The following is a 12625-nucleotide window of genomic DNA, read 5'->3' as shown; positions in this document are numbered from 1 at the left end:
GACAAACCCTGAAAAATGCAAAGCCGTCCTCGAAATGGCAAGCCCAAAAAACCTCAAAGACATCCAGAAACTCACTGGCCGGTTAACCGCATTATTCCGCTTTCTCGGGGCGTCAGCTCAAAAAGCGCTCCCTTTCTTCAAGCTCATGAAAAAAGGAATCCCCTTCAAATGGGAAGCGGAATGCGAAAAAGCATTCCAACACTTTAAGAAAGTCCTAGCGGAACCCCCGGTCCTCGCTAAACCTCAAACAGGAGAGATCCTTTACCTATACCTATCTATAACTGAAGAAGCCCTCGCTGCAGCACTCATCCGAGAAGACGAAAATAAAGCCCAACGACCCATCTACTTCATAAGCAAAGTCCTACAAGACACGGAATCACGCTACTCACGCCTTGAGAAACTTGCCTTCGCACTCCTCACGGCATCCCGCCGCCTCCGACAGTATTTCCAAGCCCACCCTATTACAGTCCGAACTGACCAGGCGGTCCGACAGGTCCTACAAAAACCCGACCTAGCAAGAAGAATGCTGGCATGGTCCATCGAACTGTCCCAATTCCAAATAAAGTTCGAACCCCGAAATGCAATCAAAGCGCAAGCTATGGCAGACTTCATCGCCGAGATGACGCCAGGAAACCCCACCCCCAAAACTTGGAAACTACACGTAGACGGCTCATCCAACACCACCTCTGGTGGAGCCGGAGTCATACTCGAAAGACAAATATGGGATCGTAATCGAACAATCTGTTCGATACGAGTTCCCAGTTTCCAACAACCAAGCAGAATACGAGGCTCTTTTGGCCGGTTTAATTCTAGCCAAAGAAGTCGGGGCAAAAATTTTAGAGATATGCAGCGACTCACAGGTAGTCAGCTCCCAAGTCAATGGGGACTACCAAAGACGAGATCCCTTACTCCAACAATACCTCGCCAAGGTAAACAAACTGAAAGAAGATTTTGACCAGGTAACCATTCAACATGTCCCCCGAGAACGAAATGCAAGGGCAGACCTACTCTCAAAATTGGCCAACACCAAACCAGGACACGGTAACCGGTCGTTAATTCAAGAGATCGTCAGAACACCATCTATATCAAACACCACCGACAACAGCCTACCGATCTCCGACTGAGAGTCATGGACCACTCCCATCCTACAATACCTCCTTAACGGAGTACTACCCGAAGACCCTAAAGAGGCAAACCGGATATAAAGGGAAGCCGTCAACTACACTATCATAACAGGACAGCTATACAAACGGGGATTCTCACAGCCCCTACTCAAATGCATCGAACCCATAGACACGGAATACATACTTCACGAAATCCATGAGGGTTGCTGCGGCCATCACATCGGAGGCAAAACCTTGGCCCAGAAGATCATCCGAGCCGGTTACTTCTGGCCCTCAATCATCAGGGACTCCATACAAACAGTCAGGAACTGCGACAAGTGCCAAAAGCACTCCAACTATCATAAAGCTGCCCCACACCAGCTCAGTATAATCACAGCAGATCGGCCGTTCGGAACTTGGGGCATCGATCTCGTCGGCCCCTTCCTGACAGCCCTCGGGCAACTCCGATACATCATTGTTACAATTGATTACTACACCAAGTGGATCGAAGTCGAACCCCTGGCCTGCATCACGGCTACCCAGTGCCGTAAATTCCTCTGGAAACACATCTTCACCCGATTCGGCATCTGATAAACCCCAATTTTGTGGTTTATATTATGTAGAATTTGGGGGGTTTTGTCGATATTTCTCACACTTATTCACAAGAAATGCATGGTTTTGTGTTCACTTCCTAATATTGCTCCATGATGAAAAACATGCTTACTTTGCTTTAAAATTGCCATATTTTAATCCTCTTCTATTGCCATTCGATGCCGTGATGTATTTATTGAGTAATTTCAAGAATTATAGGGTAGGAATGGGCTAGAAGAGAGAAAGAAAGCATGCACAAAAGGGAGGAACATGAAGAATTAAATTTTGGGAAAAGCAGCATCGGCGCGCCCGCGCACTCCACGCGCACGCGTGGATAAGGTTGGCTGGAAGCGGCGCACAAGGATGGACGCATCCGCGCGGATCAGAAGATTCCTATCGACGCGTACGCGCACTTGGCGCCCACGCGTGGATCGCAAAAGCAATCGGCGCACACGCACGCATGGCGCGCACGCGTGGGAAGCTGCACGTGACCTCATTAAAGGAAATCGTGCTTGGCGATTTCTGAGGCTCATCAGGCCCAAATTCAAGCTGTTTTTGCATGGAAAAGACCCAAGGATGCTAGGGGGAAAGGGGGGATCAATCATTTTACACTAAGACACAATTTTAGCTAGTTTTTGGTTCTTTGTTCTTCTAGAGAGAGAAACCCTTGTTCCTCTCTAGATCTATTTTTAATTTGATCTTCCCTTATTGAATTGTGAATTGGATCTTGTTAATCAGCAGTTTTAATCGTTCAATTTGAATTTCTTAGTATAATTTTGCTTAGATCTTGTGATAGTTTTATGAATTCTTATCAATTGTCATTTTATACCCATTTCATGAATGTTGTGAATCTTGACTTGTTGATGTTACATTGATGATTTCTATGATTAATTGTGTTGTTTGGATGATTGTATGTTGATAATTATTAGTGGGTACTTGTTAATTTCAATTTAATTGCTATTTTGAACATGTCTTTTGTTAATGCTTACCATGTGTTTGATGAATTGTTTACTTTGATTATGGAGTAGTTCTCTTTACTCTTGGCCTAGGCTAAGGGAATTGGGTAAACTTGAGTCATTGGGTCTAATGGATTTGATGATTTGGGAGCCCTTAGTGGTCAATTTGATAGCCATTGACGCTAACCTTCTACTAAGTCAATTAGTAGTGAGGTTAGAACTTATGGGTTGATGTTGACCAAATCATTTGACGTACTTCAAGTATAGAAGTAGACTTAATGAGTTTGGTTCCTCATAATTATCAAGATATGGTTATTAGACAAGGATGGTGACCCCAATTCCCATGCCTAGCCAAGAGCTGCTTTTATTATTCATATTGAAAACCAAAATTCTCAATTACTTGTTTTAGTTATAGTTACTTGTTTAGTTTAGAATAGAATCATATTGGATGTTACTTGTTAGTTTGGAATTAATCATATCTTAGTTAGTTATTTGAATTAGTTTCTTGCAATTCAAGATTACTTACTTGTTAAGATTCCCATTTATTTTTATGCTCATAACTCACAACCCCGGATTTCTAACCAATGTTGAAGCACATGTTTGCCCATTCCTTGTGAGACGACCCGAGGTTTAAATACTTCGGTTATTTCTATTGGGGTTGAACTTGTGACAACCAAATCCCTCTTCTAAATTTGATACCCGAGGATTGTTGTTGGTAGAGCTATACTTGCAACGCGATTTTATTGAAGAAAATCTTTACCAATACACCCTTGGGAGCACATCAGCATCCCGGAAGTCGTAATCTTGGACAACGGAACACAATTCACCGACAAGAAGTTCAGGAAATTCTTGGAGGGACTACACATATCCCAATGCTTCTGCTCGGTAGAACATCCCCAGATGAACGGGCAAGTCGAATCGGCAAACAAAACAATAGTCAAAGGACTTAAAAAGCGGCTCGACGAAGCCAAGGGGCGTTGGGCAGACGAACTCGGATCGGTCCTCTGGTCATATCGGACCACCCCCCAAAGTTCCACTGGGGAGACCCCTTTTGCATGACATATGGAATAGAAGCCATCATCCCAGTCGAAATCGGGGACCCAAGTCCGAGAAGAACCATCAGAGGCAACGACGAAAATGTCGAACGAGACCTTAATGACGAGGTCAGGTCGGTAGCCCACATGAGAGAGTTAGCCCTAAAATAAAAAATCAAAATAAGGTACAACCATGGCGTAATACGGATAGACTTCTCACCCGATGACCTGGTCCTACGACGAAACAACATCGGAACTCCAACGCCAGGGAAAGGAAAACTCACCCCCAACTAGGAAGGACCATACCGAGTCAAAGGAATAATCGGGAAAGGAGCCTACAAGCTCGAAAAGCTCGATGGAACCGAGATCCCGAGAACCTGGAATGCCGCCAACTTACGGCGATACTACACGTAGAGACGCTCCTCCCCTAAAAAACTATGCCCTTTTACTTATCTGAACTTTATTTTTCCTTTCTCTTGTATAGTTTTCTTTCATTATCTTCGGGTACTCTTTCCCTCCCAAAACAAAAAATGGAGGGCTCTAACGAGGCCCAAACTTAATAAAATTCCATTGTTACAAAAATACATTTGCCAATACCACTATAACGGCAAAACAAATAAAACGGCCAACATCGAGGACCGATCACCCTCGGGGCCTAACAAACGGATATCCTCAAACACTACCGAACGGCCTACCGAAGGCCTTAAGTCACGACGGCTTAAAAATATAAACGGCTCGAAAAACGAAAAAGTCCGAACGGCCACAATCACACAAGAGTCATCAAGAAAAGCAAGTTATAAACGGCCACAATGGCGTAAACAGTTTAATGAAAAGCATCAAAATACACGGCCTCAGGGCCAACAAGCATCCAAAAAACCAACAAGTCCCATAAACTAATACAACAAGTTATAATAAAAAGCTACTCAAGGTCAATGATCTGGCCATCATGAACAGTCTTAAAAGCCCCCATCACAGACACGTCCACGCCCGGAGCCAGCACCAAAGCCTGAGCTCTCATTGTCTCCTCGGTAGCCGCAATCGCACCCTTTGCATCAGCCAGTGACTCCACCTTCTCCTTTTTCAAAGTAGCAACTTCAGCCTTCAGAACCTCCATCTTGCCAAAAAGCACGGCAGCTTGAGACTCAACATCGGAAGCCCGCTTCCGCTCCACACCCAGCTAAGACAGAAGTGAAGTCTCAACCTCGAAAAGACGGAGGATCTCAGCCCCAGCCTCCTCGGAAGACTTCACCGCCTTCTCTCTCGCTACCTCAGCAGCCTCAAGTTACTCTCTCAACTTGGCCACATCAGTTTGGGAATGACGGAGCTTCTTATCCAGCAAACCGATCTGAGCCATCACCGGCTCAGCCTTCCAGAAAATAACAGCGGATCGGAGGAGGGCACGATATACCGACTTGGCTTGAAAAGACACATTACAATCATCAAAAAATGGCTCGGTGCCAGGCATCAGGTACTAATCTATAAACCCTGAAGCATTGAAACGCCGATCCATCACGGTAGGAACAACACCCTCATCCTCCAAGTTCTCACTACTAGGTTCCTCAGGTCTCTTTCTCTTCCGAGAAGCCTCAGAAGCTGAGACCACAATGACTTCTTCCTCAGGCGAATTCACGGGACCAGGTGAAACCTGAGCACCAACCCTAACCCCAGCCGAATCACCTCCTAAGATACAGCTCGGGAATCTGCAGCAGGATTCGAAACAGGGGTAGAAGGAGATGCCGATGACCCCTCCTCTCGATCCATTGCTGCCTTCAACCTCGCCAGAGAAGTCAAACCACCAGCCATCTCAACTGAAAAAACCAAAGAAAAACATAAAGTCACAAAACCGGGAAAAACAAACATAAAAATAAAGAAAATGACAGCCACACACCAATATACGTTTGGCAGGCCACAGGATCCCCTATGATGTCTCGAGGATTTAACGGACGTTCCCCGAACAAATGCCAAAGGACACTAGCGATGTCCTTATCCTCCGGAGAGAAACCATCGTATGTAACTTTGGTCAAAATCGACGGTCCGGCACCGAAATTCCAATAAGTCGGGAACCGACGCTCGCCCTCCAACGTCAACCAAAAAGGCTGATGCCCCTGAACGGGGCGCACTTTGAAATATTCTCTCTTAAAACCATGGAAAGAATCTTCAAACAAACCAAATATACGACGATGAGGCTGAGCCCTGAACGACATATATCCTTTCTTATGCTTCCCTTCCTTAGTCGGAAGAGTACATAAGAAAAGAAAAAGAAAAACAGGAACAGAGACCGAAAGATCGAGATATTGACACACAAGCTCAAAGGAACGAATGGCCGCCCAACTATTCAGATGAAGCTGAGACGGCACCACGAAACACCGACTCAGCAACTCCTGAACAAACGGCGAAAAGGGGAGCCGCACACCGAGCCGAGTAAACATTGATTCATAAACCCACATCCAGTCCGGCACGGTCGGTGAATTGAGGTTCAAATAACAAACCCGCTCATCGGCGTCAGGGAGGGCAAGCTTACATTGCCGCTCCACATCACCGCCACCGCAAACCGCCCCCTGATCACGGAGCCTTTGGAGATCAGCCTCCGTCATCCGCGATGGAACACCCCACACATCGCTAGTCACCCAAGTATAGCGGGAGGGGACGCCCCTAGAAGGGGATATCGGAGTACCCACACCCTCACTCCTCCGCCGATGCATACCTAAAACAGGGAGTAGCACCACCGTCAGCCTACTAACCTTATGCAGAAGCAGAGAAGACAACTAAAAACCTACTACCTACTACCAGTCCAACACAGTGGTGCTCAGCCCCTCCAAAACACAAATACCACCACCACCCAAAACACAAAACACAGTACAAGAACGCAGATGGAAAAATGATGCATGGCAAATACAGAACAAAAAAATACCACAGAATGACGAAAGCAAAAAGAAACCAACCTGGTAATGCAGAAAACAAGCCTGAAAAATGCTGAAGCAGGAAAGCAGAAACACATCCACGAAGAAACACCAGAACGCAAGGGAGAGAAAGAGATTTTCAGAGAAGAGAGTAAAAGAGAAATGAAATAAACGAGAGAAGTAAGAAGGAAAGCCAAAACGGTTTCAAAAAAGACAAAAAGACGCAAATAGCCTTGAAAAGTAAAAGTGGGCGTAGGGGCAATAAAGGGAAGCTACCCAAAAACGTCCCCTCACAATAAATGCTCCCTTGGAAAACGAAACCAATAAAGCACGCCTCGAAAAATGCAACAGGCGCAAGAAAGCAAAAGAGTCACATCAACCTAAAACGGCCAGATGAAACCTCGGCTCAGCCACAAAAACCAGGGCCGGCGCGCCAACCTCCCCTCAAAGGCATCAAACGACGACCTGAGAAAACAAAAGAAGACCACAAACGGTCAAAACCACATCTCCCAGCGACAGACCGACCTCGCTCGCTCTCCCGCTGCGAGGGCAACTGTTATGGATCCGGCCCACGGATCCTACACCCGGGATAGTCCCCGAACCCGGCTACCCGGGTCCGACCTACCAAACCCTTCTAGAAGGCCCGAACCGGCCCACTAGAGCTCCTAACCAACTTTCAAATTCAAACGTCTCTCTTATCTTGGCCAAACAAGATAAGATAAGACAGCTACCATCACCTATAAATAGAGGACCCAAGTCCCTCCAGATATTCATTCATTTCTCACACTTTATACCTCTCAGATCCATTCTGACTTGAGCGTCGGAGTGTCTTTGCAGGTACCCCCATCACTCCAGTCAATTGATCAGGCATTCGTTTCAACCCGCAAGTTCTCGATCCATCTCTCAACTCGTACCAAAGACATCTTGTACAGTTTTTTTTCTAAACCTTTCCAAACTTTAATTGCATTATTGTCTAAGTCTGCTATCCTGTCATTCTTCACCTGCTTTTAAGGCCTTATTTACTTCAAAATTTCGAACTCTTTAATAATAATTGAAAATTTAGTCTTCTTTTTTGGTGTATTATTGACCAGAGCATGAAAAAATCTTTTGTTCTACCTTAAATAACTTATAAAAATAGATCTTTCAATCTTTTGTTAATATTATCATTTATGATCAAATCTTTACCATTTTTATCCTTAATAAACTTAACTTGATCCAAGTCTTTAATTCTTTTTTTTTTTTTTTGAGTCTTTACTATTTTGTATGTGTCTTACCCAAAAATAGATAAAAAAATTTTATATATTCTTGTGTTCTTGCTCTTATACTACCACCCTTTTCTCCTTCTTTTAAAAAAATATGAATACAAAATTTTATTGAAAAAAAATGTGTGTCCCCCTCCCTGAATGTTTGTAAATATGTCAAATATGGTTGTGATAAACTGATAATTGGTAAACTAAAAAAGGACTTAAATTCTGCAAGAATCTGAATTTTATTCTCGTTACTAACGCTTAAGAGCCAATTTATTATTAAACAGAATTTATTTTAATATATTAATTGTAGAAAATTTTTTATATGATCATTTAATTTGATTTATATGTTAAGATGATTTTTTATATAATAAATTTAAAAATAATTATTTTTATTATTATAATAATATATGATTATTTATAAAAATTAAATATTATTAAATAATATATAAGTACTTTTGAGCCATTAAAAAAGTCGGAAAAGTACTCTAATTTTAGGTATAGAATAATAATTGATGTCAACCCTATTAAATTTGTACTATATAAAATAGTGTTTATAAAATATACCTTGATTACAAAATAATTCCAAAAACCAAATGGTGGGTGCATGCACTGCATGCAGTAGCTAGCTAGGTTCATTAAGAGTGTATGTTTATCTCTATGTTATTATCTCCCACTTGCTCAGCAAGTTGCATAAACCGACGATGTTGCTGAGCGATTATTAAATCAAATAACAAAACTAACCAATGCTAGTCGCTATAGACATTTTCTTTTCATTATTATTATTATTATTTATTATATATATTATTTCTTTTCTTTAATATATGCTGCAACTTGCATGTCCTTTCCTGTCCGTATGCTAAAATTTATATTATAATGCACTGGATTGGAACTTAGGGAATATGCATATATTAATTTGAGTTGACAAACCAAGAAAAGTCATGTATGTTACAGCTAAATACAGCTATATATGAAGGAAGGCATGCATATATTAAAAGAAAGAAAGAAAAACTTAAGATGACGCCATTCTAATAATAACACTACTTCAAAAGAAAAATTATTAAAAAAGTTATTAAAGGTTAATATTTTTCATTTATATATTAGTCAATACTTACTAATATTTTATTTTTTATATTTTTAAAATTTAAAATTTAAAATTTAGAATTTAAAATTTAGTATTCATGATTTAGAGTATTGACTAAATAGTGTCGACTAAAATAAATAAATTTTATTGACTATGTAATATTATTTAAAATTATATATTGACAAAACTAGATAAACTTATTATTATGGACATATATATAAAATAAGATTTGATTGTTAATAAATTACTTTGTACTACATTAATGCAATTAGCGTTCATATTCATATATAATATATGCTAATGTCACTGTTGTAGACCAAATAATAGCACCAACAAAATATTGAGAAGAAAGAAAGAGGGTTGAAACTAACAAATATCTAGTGTAGGGTTTACTCTATTGATCTCAGTAAAAAATCCAAAGTCCTAATTAATAATTAAGCTCCACCTTGGTATAAACCAACTGTAATTTTTTCCCAAGCAAAATAGCAATACTTCGCACTACAGTTCACAACATATATAATAAATTAGAGATATACTACGTGTATATTAAAATCAGCATCAAAATTAGCCACTAGTATAAAATACATGTTAGAATACAACTACATATTGAAAATAAATTAAACCACACATATATTTATATATAAATATATTGGTAACTAATTTTAGTAGCTAATTTTAATGTACAAATAATATTTTTCAAAAAATTAATAATGGCCACACTAATTTTATATATAGTTACTCCTCAAAAAAGAATAATTTCATAAAATATATTTAAATAAACTCCTCTAAATTTATCAAACCAATTGATACATAATTATCATCTACAATGAATTTCACTTTTTAATAGTAGTAACTAATTAGTCTTAATATTTAATTTTACACTGTCAACATAAATAATAAATATGATGCATTATAATAATGTATTATGATGAATATTATCATAAAGATTTTACAATCGTCTTCATATGAAGATGTTTTTTTTTTTACCATTAGATCATAAATTATATGGTTTAATTTTGATGCGTTACAAAAGTATTATTTTTTAAAGTATGATTAAATAAATAAAATACACTTTTAATATAAGAATCTTTATAAAAAGATATTTTTAACATTTTCATTTAAATAGGTACCATGTATTATTGTGTAAGAAAAAAAAGTATTAATTTAATTATTTTAAAAATATTATGAATAATAGAGCACAGTTAAGTAATAATATAAGATTCTTTTACAGTATAGTAATGCATGAATCTTAGTTTTATTGACTTGTAGTACTAAAATGCACAAAATTATAGCCATATATCCTCACCTAGTCATATACACCTTAGCTTCTCGTGGGAGCTCAAATCCTTGAGGCTTTTCGCATTTCAAGTAAAAGTTAAACCAGTAAGACAGTAATTCACATCACCACTGTCTAAGTTTATATATTTATAATAAAAGTAAAATTTATAATCAAACATATAATAGTCGGTACTAAATTTCGACTGTGCTCTTAATTTAAAAAAAAAGTAAGTGTAATTATATTGTAGATGATGAATATATTACAAAAGACAAGAATTTAAAAGATTAAACAAAGATAACTATTTATATAAAGATGATAGTTAAGACGTGAATATAACTATATAGTCTGAATATTAGTGTTTATAAATTATAAGTATGAGTACCCTTCAGTTTTCACACACCATTTAACTTTGAAGAATGTATGCACGCACAATACATAATAGTATTATAAAAATGTTTAAAATTAACAAAGAAAACCTATTCATTCTAATAATTTTTCTCTATAATTTATCATTTTTCTACAATATTTGATTGATATTTCTAAATGAAGGTCATAGAAGTTAATCTCTTACGAATTTACAAAAAGTTAATTCAAAGAATACAGCTAGAACACAAACACACCCTTATTCTTCATTCATTCTCACTTTATTTCTCAACAAAGAGAAGGAAACAAAACTGGGCAGAAGACAGAAGCTGTTTTCTCCCTCTGAAGCGACAAAACTCCTAACCTACAATAATAATAATAATAATAATAATAATAATAATAATAATAATAATAATAATAACAACACGTAAAATATAAATAAAAGATAACTAGAAGAAGAAGGGGGGAAAATTAGAGAAGAAAAATTACGAAGAGAAGAGTTATCGTTGATATTGCGATCTCGTTCTTCCCAAATTCTCGGCAAATCTCGCGAGAGATTGAAGGTTACACCGAAGAATGGTGTCAACGAAAACGCGCGTGTCCTCGGAGGTGTTCCCGGGCGGTACGTCCACCACATAAGACTCCACGACCACCGTACCTTCATCGACGTCGCGGTTGGCGGATCGGCGGTGGAGAGTTGTGACGGAGCGGTAGTTGGAGAGGCGGTGGTCGCCGCCAACCATGCTAAAGGCGATTACGTGGCGGCGGTCATCGAGGAGGTCGAGGCGCTCTGTGCTGACGGCGGCGGGGAGGCCGGAGACCACGCGGACCTCGCGGAGGGATCCGACGGCGGCGCCGTCACCAAGGACGAGGTGGCAGGTCTTGACGAAATGCTTGTAGGCTTGGGGGTTATCGAAGCGGCGAACGATGGACCACACGGTGGGGAGAGGGGCGGCGATCTCCTGGATGACGGCGGAGCAGCACTGGTTGGGCGAAACCGCATGCGTGTGGTGGCGGGATACGGCGGCTGGGACGGTTTGAAGACTTGGTGGCATTTTATGTTTTATTGAGTTCCTGGAAATATTATGAACGATGTCTTTTGAGGTTTTTGAATGTGGAAGTGAGTGTTTTATGGTTTTGCTTTAGTTTATACGTTTAGTTGATAACTCAAGTTGGAGAGGGACCAAGCCACTTGACTAGGGAAATGTACATATTTCTTCTTTTTTTTTTTTTTAGCATTAGAAAATAAAAAATATTATTTGATAAACAAGTTATTTTTTAAATAAAGTTCAGTTAAATATTTTTTATGTTTTTTTTACAAAATTAATTATCAAAATGATATATTTTTTTTTTACTAAAGATAGGAGACTCAAACCCGCAACCTCTTAATTGAGTATGGGAAGACTATGTCATTTGAGCTATTACTCATTATCAAAATTTGGAAAGATAGGAGACTCGAATCCGCAACCTCTTAATTGAAAATTTGGAAAGACAAGAGACTCAAAACCGCAACATCTTAATTGAGTATGGAAATCTATGCCATTTGAGCTATTACTCATTGGCTGAAAATGATATTATTGTTATAAAATTATGAAAAATAATATTAATATTGGTCGGGCTCACATAATATTTTCCATAGAAATTTATTCATATTAAATAAAATATTGGTAGATTTTTTTAAATAATTTAATTAAATATGTTAATTATTTAATAGTTTTAATTATTATTTTATATAAAAATATTTTTATATAAGTAATTATCTTATCGGTTTAATTATATACAAAAATATTATATGTATATTATTAAAAATAAATTATTGTGTACGTATTTATGTATCTTTATAAATATTCAATTAGTAGAATAGTCAAATCTACTATAATAAAATAATTAAATCCGTAATAAATAAATAATTAAATATCTATAATAAAAAATTATAAAATATCAAATATATTAATTAATTGATGGTTAACCTACTCCTAATATAATTGAGCTTTCTCTAGTATTACCAGAAACTATTTTTATTTGCTAGTATTGCTATTTGCTAGTAGGTAATTGACCGAGTAAAAAT

General features: G+C 38.5%; 1 protein-coding gene across 1 annotated transcript; it reads right to left on the bottom strand.

Annotated features, from left to right (window-relative positions):
* Positions 1-10615: 10615 nt before the first annotated feature.
* LOC112743710 (abscisic acid receptor PYL4) lies at positions 10616-11737 on the bottom strand. Its single transcript, XM_025793019.3, has 2 exons — positions 11047-11737; positions 10616-10921 (listed from the first exon to the last, which is right to left on the bottom strand). Exon 1 carries the CDS (start codon positions 11610-11612, stop codon positions 11058-11060), a length of 555 nt encoding a protein of 184 aa, XP_025648804.1. The 5' UTR covers positions 11613-11737; the 3' UTR covers positions 10616-10921; positions 11047-11057.
* Positions 11738-12625: the final 888 nt, after the last annotated feature.

Source organism: Arachis hypogaea, chromosome 14 (assembly GCF_003086295.3).
Source record: "Arachis hypogaea cultivar Tifrunner chromosome 14, arahy.Tifrunner.gnm2.J5K5, whole genome shotgun sequence".
Taxonomy (NCBI): Eukaryota; Viridiplantae; Streptophyta; class Magnoliopsida; order Fabales; family Fabaceae; genus Arachis; species Arachis hypogaea.
The sequence above is the reverse complement of the archived record's forward strand: the minus strand, read 5'-3'. Positions and strand labels throughout refer to the sequence as shown.